This window comes from Lachancea thermotolerans, assembly GCF_000142805.1.
Source record: "Lachancea thermotolerans CBS 6340 chromosome D complete sequence".
In the NCBI taxonomy this organism is placed as follows: domain Eukaryota; kingdom Fungi; phylum Ascomycota; class Saccharomycetes; order Saccharomycetales; family Saccharomycetaceae; genus Lachancea; species Lachancea thermotolerans.
This window is the reverse complement of record NC_013080.1, coordinates 1,472,682-1,493,161: the sequence shown is the minus strand read 5'-3', so window position 1 is coordinate 1,493,161 and position 20,480 is coordinate 1,472,682. Positions and strand designations below refer to the sequence as shown.

Sequence of the window (20,480 nt, the reverse complement as noted above, 5' to 3'; positions counted from 1 at the left end):
ACCTGACTTTCTGAGGATTATTAACCCTTAAACTCTTTCAACAACAGAAAGAAGGCAGCGGAGCAATGAGAACAGCAGAGAAGGTAGCCTTGAAACTCCTATCCTTGGCCAATATATCTAGTAGGATCCACTTGATGTAAATTGCCGTCTTTGTTTCGGTTGTTTTCCCATTTAGAGAAGCACCTTGTCTCTATTTTCTATTTGGTTTTTCAAACGGGTGGAACCGCATTACAAGCCCTGTGTTGGATTTTTTATGTGTACCTTGGTTTTTTGGTCAGAAAAATTTTACCCAGGGCGCGTATCTAAAAGGTATAAAAGGAACAGAGATGAGGAACAACCTTTTAGAACAATAAATACTTTTGCATAATTTTAATAAAGTATTAACTTTGTCCAAAAGTAATCCACCGCTATAGACAGTACGACGAGCAAGCGGGACAATTTTTGGAGGACGCCGAGGAACTGTTCTAGTTTCTTTGTCCGAAGAGGTTGTTCCAAAACAACTTGGTTTAAGCCGTGATAAGTGAGTGGAAAGATAGATGTTTGCCAACCATTAAGAACCCAGGAGGATTCTCCACATGAGACCATGGGTGTCAGAGGGTGGCCATATTTCAAAAGTAATGTAGTTTCCCTTCTTGACCCGAAGTAGCGCGGATCTTTTCGAAGACTTTGATTTTAAGAAGAATGTGGTGAGCGCACCGCGATCATCCCTGTATAAAATGACTGGCTATAAGTAGTATATTATGGCCTTAAGAAGAGTTCATGGCCGATGCTAGTGACAGACGCCGGACATATATGCCTGCGCGGAGCTCTACAGCCCGCCAGGGGCCTACCATTGAAGAGTGTCACATTTGCCTTGGCAATCGCCGCAGCACTCCTCCTTGTCTGTTTTTACAGTTTGCGCTTTAGATTTTGTCCTGTTCTCGGCCTCCGCCGGGAGTTCAGAGGTCGCGGTAGCTGCCCTAGACGCTTGTGGAAGCGCCCTCTCTTGAGGAAGTGGTCTATTGTCGTGGTCCCGCGCAATGAGCGTGTGGCACTCAGGGTCATGTGACTTGTGTTTGAGGTAAATGTAATTGTGTAACGCCATATCAAGAAGCTGGATGGTGGTGATGGTCAGAGCGTAGATACCTCGACGACCGTTTAAGGAATAGCAAGCTCCTGGGCTCAGCCGTCACCTCTCTAATATGCGTTCTGTTCGCTTCACTTCTCGGCGCTCGTTTAGTCACATAATGTGGTGTGATGGATAAAAAATGGAGGTCAGTATCACCATAAGTTTCCAAGACAGAAACATGACTTTCCTCGCGGTTGTTGCATAGGGTCACCGACCGTGTCTGCAGATGGCTCAGCCTGTACGCCTAGTGATTTATCGGCTTGGCTTTTCCGCCTGCATCTCTACGTACCTTGTAAATATAGATTGGCGCGAGGCTTCCGCTCTTGCAGCTAATAATCTCCCAGGTCATGCCGCGATCCTCACAGTCGCGTTCGAAAGCCATTGTGGTGCACTTGTTCCGCACAGTAGCTGCAACTAAGGCAAACTGAGTGCCCTGGCTCAAGGCAGTTTTCAGACAGTGTGTAAGGCTAGGAATTACAGACGAATCATATGTGACGTCTGCTGCCAACACGATATCAACCTCAGGAACGGCATCTTCCCCCCACCATAGCCTCTGGAATTTATAAGCACAGTCACCGTGACACTCGCGTGTATCGATGCCGTTTAGCTTAAAGTTAACGCGGGCAGCTTGTTCCACTAAGGATGAATCCCCATCAGTAACGATCAACTCCTTAATATAGCCTTTGAACAATTTAGCCCACGCAATACTGACAAGCCCTGTGCCTGCTCCAAGTTCTAGGGCTCTCGAAAATTTGCCCGCAGAGAATTCGGGAAAGTTTTCAGCTAGATACTCTGAGAGATAAAGAGCAGATTCCCAAGTTCGAAAACCTGTTGTACCAGACGCGCAAAGAAGGTACGGCTGCTCTTGTACGTCAATCGCTAGCTCATCATTCAGCGTGTACCTAATAATGTCTGTGAATGTCGGCACTGGCGCCTTCAAAGGCAACAGGTCGACATAACGTTCATAAACCCATTCGCTCAGATCTACTTCAGTGCCATTGCCACCAGTTTCGACCAGCTCTGTGTTGTTGGTTAGAGCTTTTATAAGTTGTTTGGCGTAGTGGGGATTCCTCGATATTACCAATTCAAATTGGTCAATAAACTCTAGCGTATCAATTGTTTCAGTTGCGGAGAGTGTTCGGATGACATCTGTCACAGCACATCGCTGGTGTATCTGTGCGTAAAGTTCGCGATTCATAGTTTTAATGATGAATGGCACTGAGATTCTCAATCAAATTTTTACTCGAAGTTGAATATGCATTAATTAAAGTTTAAGAGATGCCTGCTAACTTTTAAATACGATTGAGAAATGAATTACATATGCTGCTCCACACGAGCTAGGAAAACGACTGGGAAGCCTTCCGTCAATTTTAAAAGGACGTATTAGCCCTTCTGATCAATGCTTCCCGAAAAAAGACCCCATCCATTTTGTTTCTTTTATTGGCTAAGTTAGTTACCAAACACCCTAATACGCTTGACACCACCGTCAGGGATCATGGTAAGCTTTACATGCGTTGCATTTTTATTGAAATCCTTGATCTCATAAACATGCTCAGCGTCAGGTCCGGTCTTGGACTTATCAACCAAGGTGAACCAGTTTGGATCATCATGAGCTGGCGGGGATGAAGAAGTAGAATCAATACCATGAACTGTGATGAATTGAGGGAAGTTGCCTCTAAAATGGGCGGTATCAACAATAATATTTGTGATCTTGGAGGAGCGTCTGCCTAATTGCACGATGGCCCAGTCAACATGACCGGGAGTCCGAGAGCGTTTGGTTTCCCATCCATCTGACATATCATGCCCACGCCCCGGTAGAAGGATATTATCGGCTGAGCCGAAATGCTGGTCTGAAACACAAAGAGCAACGCCGCCATTGCACACCGATGCCAGATCAATGGGTTCTGACGACGCGGTGAGGCTCGCTGGTGGGGTCACACGACCAAAAAGTCTGAACCTTGCAATACCACCGTCCGGATACATTTTCAGTTTCACATGGGTATATTTGCCCTCAGTAGCTGCATCACGTAGCATGAAATGTCTTTGAGAAGGGCCGCACTCCTTCTTAGGAATCACCTCTTCCCAGCGATCATCGGTTTCCAAAACCTCATCATCTGACTCGGAGTACAAGGCGTCGACAGAGATTTCAGGTGCGTGATTACCGTTGAAAAAAGCAGTGTCGACCTCACAACCAACAATACGAGCGGCTGCAACGCCCATTTTCAAGATCACCCAATCGTATTCATCTTCGTTATGACGCCTAGTTTCCCAGCCATCATACCATGCACCCGCGAACACGAATTTCGTGGCATCTCTGATAGGGGCCCGAGGCTCCAGTAAATTTCTTGCTTCCGCGAACCACTCATTGGAACAGCTTACCACGGTACCGCCAAGTTTGCGGCCTACAACATCAACCGCTAGATGCTTGGAGGTAACTATGGAAAGGAAGTCAGCTGCCTCGTCGTGTGAAAAGTATTTCATAGGCATGATACGTGTAAATATAGCTGGAGAGTTAGCCAAAGCTTGGAGCAGAGCTGTCACCACCCCGTCGCATACTCATCCTCTTTTATACGGGTTATCATGAAGTTGAACGGAGCTCCCCGAAACAACCTGTTGCCTTTCGGCAAAATCCGCGCATCACGTGAACTAGACAGAAGACGATCCAAGTGAGACAAAGCTGTGGACTGCAGCGGAGCATTTGCGAGAAGGGAATCCACAAATAACCCGCGCGCCTTACTGGGACCCCACACCATTTTGGAGAAGGATAACACCGACAAATGCGCATTGCTCGTGCCTACAATGTTTGACCTGGGGCCAGATTCTAAGTTCTAAAGATGAAGGCCGATGAGTTATTCTTCGTAAAAAAATCCTAACCACTTGACGTCCTGTTGACCAGCCAAAAATAGTAAGGCACACTATATCCCGTTTGCAAATGCTGGGTTTTTAGTGAGAGTGTTGGAGCTTGGCGGCTACCCTCGGGAAATTACCAATCTTATCATATATCATTATACACGAGAGAATACGGGGGAATGTCGGCCCTGAATAACCCGAACTGAGTACCGGCTACTGCCGTCAAGGGTTTGCAAGGAGACCACACTAAGAAGCAAAAGCCCCTAGCAACGGCACAGCTTAGAGTGTGGAAGGTATTACAAGCAGCTTTTCTCAAAGGCCGAGAGGCCACCTCCCACGTGAATTAGTTTTTCTTGAGAGTGGGATATTTCCTATCATGAGTATAATCTGCCACACAGATCCTATATTCATCTGGGGTTGTCTAACCCTTTCATGTATATGATCACATGATACGATCCAATCACGGATCTAATGTAGCAAATACCGCACATGTTAATCACCGCAGACGTATGTCTCCTAAAATTTTATGAGTTCTCTTCTCATAGAAACCCACCCACTAAAGATTCGTAGCTTACCTTTCGCTTGTTGAACACAGCCTTTGTTGAACACAGCCTTTGCTAAACCCACAATTAGGAATGTTCAAGAGATTTCCAACTCCGATTCTCAAGCCATACTGGCCCTTCTTTGTCGGAGGGGTTTTCGTTTACTGGGGCGTTGGTAAAGCAGCGAGCGCATCCGCTCAAACGGCTGAATTCATCAACGACCCTAGAAACCCGCGTTTCGCCAGAGGTGAGAAGCCAGTGGAATTGAAGTAGATCCGACTCTTGGAGTCCGGAGCAGAGACTTTACGAAAGAACCCATATGCTTGCTAGCCCCCTGAACGCTCAATCCACCTAATGACAGATTGTATATATATTCTGCACTTACAAGTCAATACATAACTGATGGTCTCAAAAAGAAAACGCGCCGCGAGCTCTTCGCTTGGCCTAGGGCGATGAAGACGCGACTTTCAGCGCTTCTTTTATAGCATGCGAAAAGACGTGATTGAGGCTCTCGGCACTTTCAAGTCCGACACTAACCCGCACTAGCGATCGTTCGACTCCGTACTTAGCCACCTCTTCAAGCTCTGCGTAGTGCGCCAAGATTGCGTATGGGCAGGCTAGTGTGAAGTTGGTGCCCAAAGAGGGCCCTTTACAAAGCTCCAACACGTCGAAAAACACCCGCGCCTGTTCTTCTCTGTAAAAAGTCAATGAGAATAGCCCGCCGTAACCACCCTGCGGGCACAGTACTACGTCGTAGTTCCGCTTAGTTTCTTCAGATGTCAAGCTGGGGAAAAATATCTTCTTGAACAACTTGCCCTCCTGTGGAAGAAGGACATCCTCTAACAAACGCTGGGTGTTTTTGTTCACCGTCAAAGTACGGGTCGCGAAATCCCTAGAGTTTCTTTCTAAATATATCGCGTCTTCGCACCAAAGCAAGTCTTCAAAGCTATCACTACTAAAGAACTGTTGAGCGAAGGGATATAGCGGTGACCTTGGATTAAGCACAACAGAACCTGCCATAACATTGGAATCTCCGCTAAAAATTTTAGTCAATGAAGAGCACACAATATCAGCATGTGGAAGAACATCAATGTTGACAAATCCACCAGCAGTCTCATCGACCACAATGTAAAACCCATACGCATTTGCAAGCTCCCTGAGTTCTACCAAGTCGCCCATTTTCAATAGCGGGTTGGAAGGTGCTTCCATGAATACGGCTAGAATTTGCTCCCCAGAGTGTAGTATATCCTTCAGCTGGTCCATTGATTTCTGGTCGCCATCTCCCAAAAAATGAGTGTGGTTGAACTTCCTTAGTATTGATAGCGTGTCAGTGTAGGGAAAACCAAACATGACGGTTTTTTTGTATGGCGCGCCATATCCAATCAGATCATTTGATCTGGAACTAGGTGAAGTATATCCATTATTAGGACGGTCTGTTATAGATGCCTGCCTGCGACGCACTCGTTTGGAGTCCAATGTTAGTAGAAGCCTATGAGCTGTATAAATCGCAGCCATTCCGCTGGGAAATAAGAAGACATCACGATCAGCATTAACATGAACTCTTTCCTCCACTAGAGGAGCTTCAGTCCCGGCCGTCTCTTGTTGGATGGGTTCTGCAGGGACGCTAGAGCCGTTAGTTGGAACGGGAGCCCCATGCTGATCCGTCCTCGATTCTATTGTCAAGTCCTGCATTTGAGAGGTTTCATCCTCATCAACGTCGACCACCTTGCGAGCAATCCTCCTCTTCACTAAGGTTTTGGCTTTATCTGCGTATGAGAAGTCAAGGTTCCTGCCAAAGCGCTGTTCAATGAATTCTTCTTCACCTTTGATTTCCTCCGCAGAATTCTCTTTTTCAAGCCCAGCAGCGTCACTCACAGCAGTAGGTGCGGTGGACTTACGGCTGATCTCCCTCTTTTCAACTTCGGCCAGTTCTTGCAACACATATTCCGCCATCCTGCTGCTAACTATCTCTCCGGTATGCTGCCAATACTGCTTAAGGAGGCCAAAACAATCGGTTGGCACGAAAACCACAGATACCTTGCACTCATGTCTCCATGCATGCTCCTCCTCTGTAGCTGGAGGCGGTGTTGCTAGTTGCAAAATACGCACCCTTGTGGCTGGATCACCCTTCACCTTAACAAACTCTCGACATCTCTTTGCCACTTGGTAGCTAGGAAAAACTAGGCACGTCTCATCTTCTTTAGCGAACTTCGCTTTGAGGCTCTCGCATAAGTTCTTTATGGATTTGTGGATGAAGAATCGCGGATATCCAGTTCTCATGCTGTTAACCACTTTTGGATCCCCTTCTTCGTATCCAATAGTTGAGTCCCATGTCGGTAAACATACCGATACAGCATGCTTGGTATTCGGAGGTATAGACTCCCCTACCACGGTAGATATCATTAGTCTGCTGGCAGCCTACTCAGTCATCAACTAGTTAATCTTTAAATGCTTGAAAAAAAGTGTCTTCTTGCAAACTCAAATCCTCAGAACATCTCTAGATCCACGACAGCGAAATAGTCAGGGAACAAGCCGCGAGAGCTTGCCCGAAACCGTGAGAAGACAAAGACTTGAAAAATTTTCAACTACCCTAACTTTCTCTGCGAGTGCAACCGAATGGTTCCAAAACTGTCAAACTTTCTGCCTTAAGATATAACAATGGTTCTTTTCAAAGGGATAGGTGCGAGTATAGCAATAGCGGCTTATCTCCTGTTTTTATACTATAGCCTACAGTCATCGTCCTATAAGAGGACAGAAATCGAGGCGACTTTCCTACAAGCATGGAAAGGCTATGCAGCTCACGGGTGGGATGCCGACATCTACGGACCGCTATCCAAAACTACCTCTAACATGTATGGGTCAAAGGCGAAACCTTTGGGCTGGATTATCATTGACTCCATTGATACAATGCTTCTCATGTACAATTCCACTACGAGTTCTTCGAACAAGAATTTGTTCAAACACGAACTCGTAAAAGTCGAAAGTTGGGTAACCAGGGATCTTGATTATGACATCGATGCGAGTGTCTCTCTTTTCGAAACAACCATCCGCATGTTAGGTGGGCTTCTTTCTGCGTACTATCTCTCGAATGAACTCTTGCTCGGAGATCCTACTGTTTATCTGAACAAAGCAAAAGACCTGGCGGACCGAATGCTTCCAGCGTTTAACACTTCAACTGGAATTCCGTACTCAAGCATCAACTTGCATACTGGCGCTTCGCAAAAGAATCATGTCGATGAGGGTGCATCCTCAACAGCTGAATTCACAACCCTGCAATTAGAATTCAAATACTTGAGCGCAATTACAGCTGATAACAGGTACTGGAAAGCTGTAGAGAAAGCCTATAAGCCCCTATATGAACAGAATGATCTGATCAAGAAATATAAAGGACTAGTGTCAATTTACACATATCCTGATACCGGAACCTTCAGAGGATCTAACATAAGGCTAGGCTCTCGAGGCGATTCGTTTTACGAGTACTTACTCAAGCAGTACCTCCAAACGCACGAAAGAATTTACTACGACCTATATCGTGTATCAGTCGAAGGAATAAAAGAAAACTTATTATCTAAGTCCAACCCAAGTGGGCTTACTTATATTGGCGAAAAGGAACGCGGACTTTCTGGGCCGCTGTCCTCTAAAATGGACCACCTTGTATGTTTCATGGGAGGACTGTTAGCCATGGGAGCTACTGAAGGCCTACCAATTTCGGAGGCTCGCAACCAGCAGTTTTGGGATCAGAAACGAGAGGAAGATTGGACTTTGGCACAGGAGCTTACTTACACTTGTTATCAAATGTATCATCAAGTTCCGTCTGGGTTAGCCCCCGAAATTGTTGTGTTCAACGATAAATACGCAAGCGGAATCGTAGGCGCTTGGCAATCTGCAGATGGCGACTTTTTCATCAAGCCGGCTGACTCTCATAACTTACAGAGGCCTGAAACTGTTGAATCCATTATGTTTCTGTATCATTTAACCAAAGAGCAAAAATACAGGGACTGGGGATGGGAAATTTTTCAGTCTTTCAGGCGGCACTCGGGTGTAAACTGCAAGAAATCTGACACTGAGTGCGCTTATACTTCGATCACAAATGTGCTTTCAGAACCGCCTTCTAAAGGTGACAACATGGAAAGTTTCTGGCTCGCAGAAACGTTGAAATACCTCCATTTATTATTTCAGGATGACGTCGACTTGACTGGTTTGGTTTTCAACACAGAGGCACACCCTTTTCCAGTCATACCCGAACAGAATCTCAAAGCGCATAACCTAGTCACTGGGTGGCATCTGTAGAATAAGAACAGAGCTCAGGACTGTGTGTTTTATAGTTCAATGAAGTACCCAGTTTCTACATAACCGGCAAGGGCCGATCTTTGAAAATTATCTTGTACCTTATAATGTCTTGAAGTTCCACTGATACCGATTCATGATCAAATTTAAGCAAACCCAATGGTGTCTCCAGTTTAACAATCGTGCCTAGCAGTCTTTGTTTCTCCCCAACAAACAACGTGGCCCTCTTTTGATCTTCATCAACAGAGAGCAGTCCAAATCTAACAATGTCCTCACCTCGATACTTCGTGAATTTACCGTTCGTATTTCCTTGAGGTACTTCTAGCGGGTGTTCTAGCTCACCTTGGATCTCTAGGAGAGTATTGCCTAGTCGTGTATAAACCGAAATCTTGCCTTCTTCTTGAAAGAGACTGCCAAGCTTAGAGACTGATATTTCAACGGCAGGCATTACTATATTCCTTACCAAGAGATGAACTGTTTTTGAAATATGAATTAGCTAACATGATACACTCAACTAATTTCAAGAAACAAACGAAAATAAGTACAAATCAAAAACATGTTTAGTAAAGTTAAGGATCTCATTCGTGGTCAGTCTCAAGAGACTTTGATTAAACGGTATACCCAGCAATTGGCCACCATAACTTCAAAGATCCACCAGTTGGACGTGGCCTTGAAAAAGAAGGATGCCACAAGGTCTAAATGGCAAGGATACATGAATTTATACGGATCAAGTGCACTTGCTGTATTTACCGCTGCCTCATACTTGCGCCTAAGTGACAAACATTTCATATTAGCTATCCTGGTTGCCTCAGTCGCGGCCTTCGTCCTACTAAAGTGGACCTTAAATAAGTGGTTCGAATACTCCGCACAAAGAACTGTTCGTAAGCTCGATAAGCTGAGGGCAGAACACCAAGATAAGCTGGAGGCTCTCAAGCAGAAGACGCACTTTTATTCTACAAATTCATTGATACAACGATTCTCTTCTGGTGAGCATCAGGCAGAGGACGCTGTAACTTTAATGGACGAAGAAGTGAGAAGTAAGCACGAAGAGCTCAGTAAGCTACAGAGAGAGCTGGAGGGCTTTAAGAGCCATGAAAATACGCAAGAATCACAAGTCCAGAGGGAAAAGTGGTTTGACAAGGTACTGGACGTAATTTCTGGAGGCGACCTGAAGCTAAACTCGCAGATGAAGCCTATAGTGTGCAGCGAGTGCGGCAAGCATGCAGGAAGTTACAGCATTGGTGGGACCCAGCTGCATTATGTCTGCCCATTCTGTGGCTGGAAATTCGATACCCCAGATGGCGATTCCCATGATAATGAAGAAAGCAAAGATGAATTGTCTGTAACATCCTCAGCAAATAAAACTATGTAAAAAGTTAAGCAAAATTGTTTAAGACAAAGACATGATGGCATTCACGATGTCAGAGTTATGCTCGCGCAAAGCCTTGGCAGCCTTTTGTCTTGGAACATTAGCCTGTTGCATGACCAGTTCGATGTCGTCCTGGTTGAGTCCAGTTTCATCGACGGGGCCCGAGCTCTCTTCCTCAACCTCAGCAACCTTGTTCTCGTTGGCAGCGGCAGCGGCCTCCATGTCAGCTTGGATCGACTGAGGGTCCTTGGAGATCGCGTCAGCACCAGCCGCGGCAACGCCAGGGCCAGCTAGCTGGGCCTCCTGCTGTGCCTTGGCAAGTCTCTGTGGGAAGTCGTCAACCTTGGCCTCGCCGAAGACAACAAAGTTGCCACCGTGGGATCTGTAGACCTCTGGTCTCTCAATGGCGAAAATTTGGTTGTTTTTCTTTCTGAAGGTAACACGAGAAATACCTGGGACTTGCTTCAAGCCCAACTTCAAAATGGCCTCTCTGGCCTTTTTCTCGTTCTTGCTAAAGATCGACACGTTGGAGTTTTCTGGAATTTCGGACATGGTTTAATTTAAGATTGAATTGCGTTCTACGTTTCCAGTAAATGTGCGATGAACTGAGCCAAAGATTTCAATATAGAACTAGTCTTTTGTTGAAGCATTGCAGGAAAAATTTTAATAAACGTACAAGGTGATACATAAATGCTCAAAGCTTTTTCTTCTAAGGTTTAAGTGTGCCTCCCTGCGCATCTTTGGCTGACTTAAGGCCCAGAAAAGTTTTGCGATATGTCATGGATCTAGTGACCCAAGTGAGTATTTTTCAAAAAAAAATCAATGCGAATTCTGTGGATCGAACACAGGACCTCCAGATTTCAGTGACCAAAGTTATCTTCAGTCTGGCGCTCTCCCATCTGAGCTAAATCCGCTTTTGATGAAATCGTACTAACATAATGGCATCAAATGCTAGTATGACAAAATCTTTGTAAAAGAAGTGGACAGTCAATGAACTGGAATGAGCAGCCGTACTAAGCTGTCTATCGAAAACAACACAGCTTGAATTGGGCGTGCTTGTATTTATGACCTTTTGGACTTGTGTTCGTAATTTCTTTGAAATTGTTAGATTGCCAACTTCAGAAAATATACGGGATAGTGAACGCAATTTCAACGCAGACCATTGGCAAGCGGACCTCAATGCAAAGGCTCAAGACGCTGCCGAACCTGTTATTAAAATATAAAGTATACACCGGTATCGCGCATCAAAGAGCAGTATCGCCTTTTGTTCCTTCATATGCTGGGCTATATTACGTCCAGGCGCGCTCATCAACGCTGCGGCACGCAAGGTGGAATAGCCATCATGTTAGGGAAGGCGGCGATCATGAGAACAAAAAGACGCCCCGAGAAACAAATACAGCTCTTCCAAACCAATCACTTCACAAAGGCGGTGAGCAAGGCAAATCACACTTCAAATTCATCACTGAGCGAGATCGCTTACTAGTTCAGACTACTGGAATTTTACAAAAGTTGAAGATTAATTTGAAATGGACGCTTACGCGCTCAATGAAGCCGTTCAACTCAGATGACATCAGTGCTTTCATTTCTTGGGTCCTAGTCAGCAATGTTATCCTTATAATTTTAGGGACCACGACGTTTGCGTCGTTAATAATATACTTGATGAATACAGTGCTTGCTCAGGAATATGTAGCCACACAAGTTGGCAACCTTCTGACAAAAAATAGTGCTCTTTCTGTTGTGTTCGAAAGTGCTATTGTTCCTGATTGGTCATCTGGGAAGATTTGCTTCAACAAGGTGTTCGTATCGCGCAGGCCCAAACTTACACAGAGCTTTACAAAGGGGTCACAGAATGAAGCTGCAGAAAGAGCTAAGCTGGCGATTAGCGAAAGACTCTTAGTCAGCAGGGAAGATTTTGACGATGGAAACTACGCGCAATTTGATCTTACAATGGATCAGGTCGAGATATCTTTGAGCTTTAGTAAGTGGATCAACGGAAGGGGAATTTTGGATGAAGTCACTATCAATGGGCTACGTGGAGTGGTGGATAGGACCCACGTCTTTTGGAAAGAAGACGATGATCCAAAAAATTATTTGAATATTCATCAACCTGGCGACTTCGAGATATCGAGATTTGAGATGAACGATGTCTTATTTACTCTTTACCAGCCTAATGGGTTCAGACCATTCCAGGTGAGTTTTTTCAATTGTGAGCTGCCACAGTTGCGAAAGCATTGGCTGTTTTTCGACTTTATGAATGCCAATAATATCAGCGGAACCTACGACAACTCGCTGTTCTCCATCCACAAAAAATATAAGGTCGATGATTCCCCGTTAAATCCTTCTCCATGGAAGAAGGTCACTCGCATGCGTGTCGACAACTTAAGCATTGACCACCTGAATGCGGGTGTGAAAGGCCCCTTTGGGTGGATTCGGGAGGGACAAGTTGACATGGTTGGTGACATTTTGCTTCCTGACGAAGATCCAGATGCCTTACAGCTGAGCGAAATGTTTTCAGTCATCGGACAGCGGCTTTTCAAAGAAGCCAAACGTCATTCGTCAATAATCCTTCCAGAACAATTTCAACTGCCTGAGCGAAACGATATTGATCCTCAACGGTACTTCATAATGGACTTTTTTTTGCGGCTCCACAACGTTACCGCAGAAGTACCACTGTTCACAAACGATCTCAGCTACATAAACAGTGCACTAATCAGGCCTATTGTTGGCTACATCAACTCCAGAAGGACATACATCCCTATCAGGTGCCGAGTTGTCAAAGATATATCAGATTTTGAGGGTTCTTGGACGCTCTACGATAGTGCTCTTATGGACGACTTAAGTCTTGAAGTTTACGACGCTTTTGCCGAGTACGCAGCGGATGATAATAGAAAACATCTACGTCTGAAAAGAATCGGATTTTGGTCGTTGCAAGTGTTAATACAGCTAGTCCTGATGAGCTTAGGGTCCATCGCTTGACAATCTTGCCAATGCTAACATCCAACAAGCGCCCCGCACTCCAGGTGTTCGATTACATAAATCGTTCGTGAAATATGACCTCCTGAAGGCCAAGGCAGCGCCGCTCGTGTAGGCTTCTTTACGACGCAAAGGTATTAACAAGAACGAAGACAGTAGGTACAAAACAGCACGATAGTGCGACGGGGATGCATAACCGATCGATACTGCAGAATAGCCTTCTATTTGGAGCGCCGGTCGCCTTAATAGCTGGCATTTTGTCGCAGTTCTTTATGCCGAGTGCTGAATGGCTTCTGGCACACGGGCAAGCTGGAGAGTTTTCGCCAGCTGTTCCAACTACTGTGGAACTCGAAAATGTGGTGCACACCTGCCATTGTGCTAGGCAGGTGTTGAGTTGGCACGACGTTTTGGTATTTTTGAAGAATGAGCTTCTCAGAGTGAACCCTCAAGTAGCTCTTCTTGCGTTCAATCTAATGCTAATTCTACTCCAGATGCTGAGCTCAAGGAAAATGCCAAGGGCCCATGACGAAGACAACGCAGAGGCTGACCTTGAGGGGGAAGACGATGAGACAAGCAAGTTTATGAGCTTTGTCCCCAAGTACGATTCTCGCGAAAGAGCTCTTCTTCAGTTCCAAAAGCTCAAAAGCAAGCCGCTAAACTTTAAATACGGGTCTGACGACTCGTATAGCGTACGAGACTCTAGCGACGATGCGGTAAGCTTAGAAAGACTGCTTCGAAAGTTTTCTAGAAGAGGCAGGTCTTCAGAGGTGAACTCAACAAAGCTAAAAAAGAGCCAACCCCCAGAGACCCCTTCATCGGCTCAAACGTCAACGATCGACCTATCTATCGCGGTGATGACGCCTCAGTTGACAAACAGCGTCGGCAGGTCACATTGTACCTCTCGAACTTCTTCATTCTCGAAAAGGGAGCTAAAAAACTGTCTTGTAGGTACGCCAGAGTCCCAATCTATGTCTTTTCACCAGCCATCACCTGCCAAGTCAAGTGTTTTAAGTACCAAAGTCACCCAGGAACAGGTTTATTCTCAGCCCTTCATATATTAGGCGAATGATACATTCAAGTGCCCATCGAGCGCTTCTACAAGTGCAAAGGGCGGTTTCTCAAGGAAGTGGGCGCGCTTCTCGTCTTCATCATTAGCACCACCGATTATCAACAATCGTTTTATGTGACACGAATCGCTTGTAAAATTTTACAGGCTCTCATCTCATCTCATCTCATGCCAGGAGATGAATTTTTGTTAATTGTACTCGCCTTCTACTGGGCTTTAGTGGGACCTTTTGACAGCTACTCGATAAAATGGACCCGAACACATTGTTGCAGTGCTTCGCTGGTACTTTGAATCATGACCATAGTATCCGTACAGAGGCAGAATCCCAACTTAAAATAGCAGGAGGGACTCCTGGATTTCTAGGAGCATGCTTGGACATTATATCTGCCGCAGATATTCCAGACAATATAAAGCTGTCTGCTTCTTTATACTTTAAAAATAAGATCTTATATGGATGGAGTGGGAAGAAGCATGGTAAAAATGAACTTCTGGACTTTACAGTTGATAACGACGAGAAACCCGTGGTCAAAGACATGCTTGTTAAAGCGCTTGTCCAGTCATCCATCTATTCTCCTAATTGTATTAGACTTCTGCAGCCGGCCCTCAGTACCATTGTCGGCGAGGACTACCCTCAAAAGAGATGGGATTCACTTCTCGACAGCTCTTTTGGATTGATGGACTCCAATGACATCAACTCTGCCCATATCGGCCTTTTGTGCCTGAGTGAAATTTTCAGAACATACAGATGGAAAGACAATGACTCAAGACAGGAATTAGAGCATATTATTGTGAAATTCTTTCCTCCACTGTTAGAATTTGCAACGTCGAATTTACTGAGCGAGGGAAGGAATGTTGAGAATGCGAAAGTGGGCGACATGGTTAAGCTGGTCCTAAAAATTTACAAGTTTGTGACCTATCATGACTTGCCCTTTACGCTTCAAAGGCCTGAAAATTTCATTTCTTGGGCCAACTTCCACGTTGCCATAATCCAACAATCCCTACCGACTCAAATATTGGCGTCTATGGACACAGAAAGTCGAAAAAGTTTCTCTTGGATCAAGTCTAAAAAGTGGGCGTATGCAAACATGTCAAGGCTTTTCCAGAGATATGCCTCTACTTCGCTTTCTCGCAAATTTGCGTATGACGAATTCAAGACGCTATACCTTCAGGAGTTCCTGCCACAGTTGCTTCAATTGTTCTTCCAGCAGATAGAACAGTGGAGCAGTAAGTCTCTGTGGCTAAGTGATGAGGCTATCTATCATATATTGGGATACATTGAACAAACAGTGATACAAAAAGCGACATGGCCATTGGTCAAGCCACATTTCACCATAATTCTAGAACATGTCATTTACCCGCTTCTGTGTCCCACTGAAAAAACATTAGAGACTTTCGAAAGTGACCCTCAAGAGTACATTCATAGAAATTTGGAACTTTGGGACGATAATTATTCTCCTGATTTTGCAGCCTTATCTCTGTTAAGTACATGCGTTACTAAACGCGGAAAGTCAACTCTCGTGCCCACTGTTCAATTTGTGACTGAGAAGCTTAAACAGGATCTCAACGATTTCAATAACTCTGAAAAAGTGATCAAAGCGGAATCCTCTTTGAGAATCATTTCAAATATACTAGATCGGCTATTCCAAAAAAATTCCGCATTCGCCAACGAAGCAGAAGATATATTATCGAGCTTTGTGTTTCCTTTCTTTTTGTCCTCTCAAGAGTTTCTGAAGGCTCGCGTTTGTGAGATCTGTTCCAAGCTTGGCGATTACCAATTTAGAAATGAACATATCCTGCAAACAATTTACAACGGCATTATATCCTGTTTCATGCAGGATTCTGATTGTCTTCCCGTTGAGCTGCTGGCTGCTCTTGCATTACAGGCTTTTATACATGTTCCTCAATTCCAAGAACCCATATCTGCAAACGTGGTACAAATGACTCAAAAGCTTCTCCGGATTTCGAACGAAATTGAGTCAGATGCCATTTCGGGCGTTCTACAAGAGTTTGTTGAATGCTTTTCGGAACAGCTGCAGCCCTTCGGAATTGAACTGATGAATGATTTAGTGCAGCAATTCTTAAAATTGGCCATTGACCTTCAAGACTCTTCCAACTTTGACATCAACCTCATAACCGATAAATCAGACTTACCAGACGATACTGACAAGCAAATGGCGGCGCTAGGAATTTTGTCAACGGCCATATCTATCCTTCTTTCTTTTGAAAATTCTCACGAAATCGTCAAGAGCCTCGAACAGTCGTTCTACCCTGCTGCTGAGTTTATTTTAAAAAATCAAATGGAGGACTTTTACGGTGAAGTTTGTGAGTTCCTTGAGAATTCGACATTCTTGTTGAGAGACATAAGCCCAATATCATGGAAAGTGCTTGAGCTTATTGGCGAATGTAACAGAAAGGATGAAAGCATGGTTTCATTTTACTTGGATGACTTTATGGTGGCTTTCAACAACTACCTCGTTTACGGACAAGATGAACTAAAAAAGAACCAGTTTTACTCAAATATTTTGTTTGAAGTCTACACTAAAGCGACGGTATCGGATGATAACGGCCTGGATGAAATGGTTTCCATCTTTGAGCTTTCTCAGAAGCTTGTGCTTGCATTGGGTCCACAGACGCCCAACGAATACATTGAGCGTTTTTTGGGAGATGCTCTAGCTTCTATCAAGAGCGAGGCTCAGCATATTAAAGAGAACATTTCGTTTTCGGTTTCTGCATTTAATGTCATCTGTGCCTGCTTGACTTGCTATCCTTTGAATACAATCAACATTCTCAACGCGAGCGGCGCCTTGGAGAGTTTCTTTAGTATGTGGTTTGAATTTTTTGTTCCCAACTACAAAAGAGTCTACGATATTAAGCTTTCAGCCATGGCATTGCTTGCGCTAGTCAATGAGGTGGAGTTACAAGATCTTGTCTCACTATCTGTGGCAAACGTGCTACCCAAATCTTCTTCCATGATTGTTAAGTTGCTGACCACTTTCCCACACGCGCTAAAAGCTTTAGAAGAAAAGCGTAAAGAGTATTCGTCGGATACTTTACAAGAGGGGGCCAATATCGATTGGGAGGATGCTGGACAGTTCGATGATGCTAGCGACGAAGACGGAGAAAATGATGAGGAGTATCTTGAATTTTTGAATAAAGATCTGAAGTTTGTTGAAGAAGAAACGAATGGTTACGAACCGGCTGAGAGCTTTGAAGACCTGGAGGAAGATCCTCTCTCGGGCTCTGTCATAGATTCTATCAACGTTTACCAAGTTCTCAAATCTGTCATTTCTGCACTACAAGGAGATCAAGTTAAATACCAGGCTTTCACATCTGGCCTATCACCTGAGGACCAGCAAACATTTCTCCAGCTTGTAAATCTATAGTTCAGTAGACTCAATTGAAGTTTAAGTATTAATCTACCGATACACTTCTGCATTTGAGCATTTTATTGTTGAACTAGCTTCGGCGGTAATTTCAATGTTCGGGTAACAAAGTCTCTTGCAAATTTTCAATAATTTTTATAGTAGAATAAAATACTATCTCATCGCATCGAGAAAACAATTCCAATTAAGCCACTCAACATCGATAAGCGTGCTTTCGAGGACTCCTCTCGTGCCTTGAAATGACAGCAAATAGCGAGCTTATAAGCAGCTTCTCTCCCGATGCTCAGAATTTTGCCTTCAAATCAAATAGCTTGCAAAGAAAGTATGTGGATTTATATCCGCTGAGCAATATCAACGATTATAAAGTTACTAGCTCTTTGGTGAACCACATCGATTATGATAGCGGTGATCTCAAACTTGATGACCTAAAATACATCGCGTGGTGCTCCAGTTCAGCTCGTGGTGGTGCTACTTCATCCAAGCGCAGAAACGCGGGCGTGGAAAGTAGCAATGGAGATGTTCCCAGTTCAGTTCCTGAATCTTATTTTGTCAATGTCTTTAAAGGTGGCAAAATTGTGATTTTCTCACCTACTGGTAAAGATATCATAAATATAATACAGAACAGACATGAGATATTGGGAGTGGGTTCTACTGGTCCTATCATATGGATTTTGGACGAGGAAAAAACGGTGAAAGAGTTTGACTACAGATCATCCAAGCCACTCAAAACCTTTCATCTGAACGATGGCAAAGAAGAAGATATTGCGCATTTTGAGTTGCTGGATGTTCAAGGAAAACCAACAATTGCGATTTTCACTGATTCACTTCTTTACGTGATCGACCCGTCTAAAAGAAGGCCTTCGACAACCCTGAAGATAAATGTTGACAGAGGTAGACGTTGCATCCCAGGCCCAACTGGCCGTATAATAGTGGCTGGGTCAGAGGAGATACAAGTTATTGAGTTGAAAACCGGCTCAGTGGTCTGCAGACGTCCATTTTTAGCCTCCGAAATCAAGTTTAGCAACGGCAAAGTTTATGCCCAGTCCATGGCAGGTGAGCTTCACATTCTTAGAGCGGAAGATCTCGAAGCAACTTGTTTGATCAAATGTCAGCTTTCAAAAATTCTTCATTTCACATTTGTTGATTCAAGTGTTATAATTGCATGGCTCAATGTCAACGAGCCCAGGTTCGAACATATTTCACTCAAGCAGACTACTGAGGAGGATGAGATCATTTTCCAGCTCGAGGACAGCAGTAATGTCCACAATGCGAGACCCAAAGAAGAGACAGGCGGAGCTGCATTGGATAACAAAGAGTCGAGAAGCAAAGTATCTAAAGACAAACAAAGAGACATTTTGGCCTCTCTTATCCTACTGCTTGACGAGAGAGAACAATCAGATAAAATCTTGGAGAATATACGGTGCGAAGTTTGGTCCGAGAATCTAATTAAAAATGCTGTGGTATCAGATCTGTCTGAGCAGCATGTAAGGCTTGTTTTTGATGTTATTTCAAAGGAAATCGCGAGCAACCCCTGGTCAGCAAGTCGGAATTATGCTCTGTGGTTCAAATGGCTTTTGACATTTTATCATGTAATTCTTCTTTCAGGCCAGGACAACAGTTCAAACAAAAAGCTCAAGCAGGTTAAGTCCTCACTACGTACCAGTAGTGACGTATATTCTCAGCTGCTAGCAATGAAAGGTAAGCTAGAAATGCTCAGCGAACAAGCTAAGCTGAGAGAAGAGTTTTCACGCACCTCGCTGGAAGATGAAATCACTCAATCACAAGGAGGCGAAAACTTCGAAGAAAAGGAACTTGTCTATGCGAATGGCGAAGGCGATGAGTACGTTGACGCGCTTGAATACGCTGAGAAACCTCCTCAAATAAATGGAAACTGATTGGAAAAAGCTCCTTGAGTTTTCCGAAGTTGGCCTCACTATCACTTTATAATTCATGTATACTGGACTTCAACTGTTGGTTCTCGGTTCATTATTTAGCGTCACGTTTACGTTGTCGCTGATAGTCATTTTTAGGTGGTTAATTTCTATTCTCTAGTTGAGTATAAAAATTTTCGAGATGAGATGAGCTAGTTATCGTATCGACTCTTCAAACCGAAGACCCATAAGACAGTCCACATTTTCAAGCCTTTTCACTTATAAACTACCATCTAATACCACAACAAATAATGGCTACTGGCACCGAGGAAATCCAAAAGATGTTTATCTCTTATAACAATATTCACAAATCTTGCCAGAAGATTGCGAAGCAAATCATGGAAAAAGGCGAAAGGCCAGACGTGATCATTGCTATAACTGGTGGTGGCATGATTCCAGCTAGAATAATAAGATCCTTTTTGAAAAGCAAGGGCCAGAAAAACATACCCATTCAGGCCATTGGATTATCGCTCTACGAAGATCTTGGCCTGGATGATCATGCTGAAACTATTGGGAAGGAAGTTATCCGTACTCAGTGGCTGGACTTTGGCTCTCTAGAACAGCACTTTGACTCCCTTATTGGCAAAAGGGTCTTGATCGTCGATGAAGTTGATGACACCAGAACTACTTTGCATTATGCAGTAACTGAGCTTGAAAAGGAAGTCAAAGAGCAACAAATTAAGCTCAGAAGAACGGACGAGGAGACTGTGTTTTCCATTTTTGTTCTTCATAACAAAGACAAGACTAAGAAGGCTGATTTACCAGATGACATGATGAAGAACGACCGCTATTTGGCTGCTGAAACCGTCCCAGACGTTTGGTTGTGTTACCCATGGGAAGCAATTGACATTGAGGAACATACTAAACTTGCTATTCAGCAAGGCAACAACTAATCAGAACTGGCTTATCAAAACTCTTGTCTTGAAATTAAAAACTGTGCAAGTGTAAATTAGATTATAAAGTTAATGCTA

The 20,480-nt window shown here is 44.1% G+C and overlaps 15 protein-coding genes and 1 non-coding gene across 16 annotated transcripts; 8 read left to right on the top strand and 8 right to left on the bottom strand.

The window, feature by feature from the left end:
- Positions 1 to 369: 369 nt before the first annotated feature.
- On the bottom strand, positions 370 to 585 carry KLTH0D18040g (KLTH0D18040p; the record flags this gene model as incomplete). The annotated part of the gene is made up of 1 exon (XM_002553443.1): positions 370 to 585. One exon carries the CDS (start codon positions 583 to 585, stop codon positions 370 to 372), a length of 216 nt encoding a protein of 71 aa, XP_002553489.1.
- A 241-nt stretch (positions 586 to 826) lies between these two features.
- KLTH0D18018g (KLTH0D18018p) lies at positions 827 to 1,084 on the bottom strand (the record flags this gene model as incomplete). Its single annotated transcript, XM_002553442.1, has 1 exon — positions 827 to 1,084. One exon carries the CDS (start codon positions 1,082 to 1,084, stop codon positions 827 to 829), a length of 258 nt encoding a protein of 85 aa, XP_002553488.1.
- Positions 1,085 to 1,352: 268 nt separating this feature from the next.
- EFM3 (protein-lysine N-methyltransferase) lies at positions 1,353 to 2,306 on the bottom strand (the record flags this gene model as incomplete). Its single annotated transcript, XM_002553441.1, has 1 exon — positions 1,353 to 2,306. One exon carries the CDS (start codon positions 2,304 to 2,306, stop codon positions 1,353 to 1,355), a length of 954 nt encoding a protein of 317 aa, XP_002553487.1.
- Positions 2,307 to 2,557: 251 nt separating this feature from the next.
- DAL2 (allantoicase) lies at positions 2,558 to 3,589 on the bottom strand (the record flags this gene model as incomplete). Its single annotated transcript, XM_002553440.1, has 1 exon — positions 2,558 to 3,589. The coding sequence occupies one exon, from the start codon at positions 3,587 to 3,589 to the stop codon at positions 2,558 to 2,560; it is 1,032 nt and encodes a 343-aa protein (XP_002553486.1).
- A 1,004-nt stretch (positions 3,590 to 4,593) lies between these two features.
- Positions 4,594 to 4,773, top strand: ATP18 (F1F0 ATP synthase subunit i; the record flags this gene model as incomplete). The annotated part of the gene is made up of 1 exon (XM_002553439.1): positions 4,594 to 4,773. One exon carries the CDS (start codon positions 4,594 to 4,596, stop codon positions 4,771 to 4,773), a length of 180 nt encoding a protein of 59 aa, XP_002553485.1.
- A 171-nt stretch (positions 4,774 to 4,944) lies between these two features.
- On the bottom strand, positions 4,945 to 6,903 carry STR2 (cystathionine gamma-synthase; the record flags this gene model as incomplete). Its single annotated transcript, XM_002553438.1, has 1 exon — positions 4,945 to 6,903. One exon carries the CDS (start codon positions 6,901 to 6,903, stop codon positions 4,945 to 4,947), a length of 1,959 nt encoding a protein of 652 aa, XP_002553484.1.
- Positions 6,904 to 7,158: 255 nt separating this feature from the next.
- Positions 7,159 to 8,790, top strand: MNS1 (mannosyl-oligosaccharide 1,2-alpha-mannosidase; the record flags this gene model as incomplete). Its single annotated transcript, XM_002553437.1, has 1 exon — positions 7,159 to 8,790. The coding sequence occupies one exon, from the start codon at positions 7,159 to 7,161 to the stop codon at positions 8,788 to 8,790; it is 1,632 nt and encodes a 543-aa protein (XP_002553483.1).
- A 55-nt stretch (positions 8,791 to 8,845) lies between these two features.
- CTF8 (Ctf8p) lies at positions 8,846 to 9,235 on the bottom strand (the record flags this gene model as incomplete). Its single annotated transcript, XM_002553436.1, has 1 exon — positions 8,846 to 9,235. One exon carries the CDS (start codon positions 9,233 to 9,235, stop codon positions 8,846 to 8,848), a length of 390 nt encoding a protein of 129 aa, XP_002553482.1.
- A 108-nt stretch (positions 9,236 to 9,343) lies between these two features.
- Positions 9,344 to 10,159, top strand: LNP1 (Lnp1p; the record flags this gene model as incomplete). The annotated part of the gene is made up of 1 exon (XM_002553435.1): positions 9,344 to 10,159. The coding sequence occupies one exon, from the start codon at positions 9,344 to 9,346 to the stop codon at positions 10,157 to 10,159; it is 816 nt and encodes a 271-aa protein (XP_002553481.1).
- Positions 10,160 to 10,177: 18 nt separating this feature from the next.
- EGD2 (Egd2p) lies at positions 10,178 to 10,708 on the bottom strand (the record flags this gene model as incomplete). Its single annotated transcript, XM_002553434.1, has 1 exon — positions 10,178 to 10,708. One exon carries the CDS (start codon positions 10,706 to 10,708, stop codon positions 10,178 to 10,180), a length of 531 nt encoding a protein of 176 aa, XP_002553480.1.
- A 271-nt stretch (positions 10,709 to 10,979) lies between these two features.
- KLTH0D17820r lies at positions 10,980 to 11,070 on the bottom strand. Its single transcript is given in 2 exon segments — positions 10,980 to 11,015; positions 11,034 to 11,070. It is a non-coding gene; the product is annotated as a tRNA-Phe (tRNA).
- A 265-nt stretch (positions 11,071 to 11,335) lies between these two features.
- MDM31 (Mdm31p) lies at positions 11,336 to 13,132 on the top strand (the record flags this gene model as incomplete). The annotated part of the gene is made up of 1 exon (XM_002553433.1): positions 11,336 to 13,132. One exon carries the CDS (start codon positions 11,336 to 11,338, stop codon positions 13,130 to 13,132), a length of 1,797 nt encoding a protein of 598 aa, XP_002553479.1.
- A 185-nt stretch (positions 13,133 to 13,317) lies between these two features.
- NVJ1 (Nvj1p) lies at positions 13,318 to 14,190 on the top strand (the record flags this gene model as incomplete). The annotated part of the gene is made up of 1 exon (XM_002553432.1): positions 13,318 to 14,190. One exon carries the CDS (start codon positions 13,318 to 13,320, stop codon positions 14,188 to 14,190), a length of 873 nt encoding a protein of 290 aa, XP_002553478.1.
- Positions 14,191 to 14,443: 253 nt separating this feature from the next.
- NMD5 (Nmd5p) lies at positions 14,444 to 17,578 on the top strand (the record flags this gene model as incomplete). The annotated part of the gene is made up of 1 exon (XM_002553431.1): positions 14,444 to 17,578. One exon carries the CDS (start codon positions 14,444 to 14,446, stop codon positions 17,576 to 17,578), a length of 3,135 nt encoding a protein of 1,044 aa, XP_002553477.1.
- Positions 17,579 to 17,817: 239 nt separating this feature from the next.
- On the top strand, positions 17,818 to 19,473 carry UTP9 (Utp9p; the record flags this gene model as incomplete). Its single annotated transcript, XM_002553430.1, has 1 exon — positions 17,818 to 19,473. One exon carries the CDS (start codon positions 17,818 to 17,820, stop codon positions 19,471 to 19,473), a length of 1,656 nt encoding a protein of 551 aa, XP_002553476.1.
- A 287-nt stretch (positions 19,474 to 19,760) lies between these two features.
- XPT1 (xanthine phosphoribosyltransferase) lies at positions 19,761 to 20,402 on the top strand (the record flags this gene model as incomplete). Its single annotated transcript, XM_002553429.1, has 1 exon — positions 19,761 to 20,402. One exon carries the CDS (start codon positions 19,761 to 19,763, stop codon positions 20,400 to 20,402), a length of 642 nt encoding a protein of 213 aa, XP_002553475.1.
- Between the last annotated feature and the right edge of the window lie 78 nt (positions 20,403 to 20,480).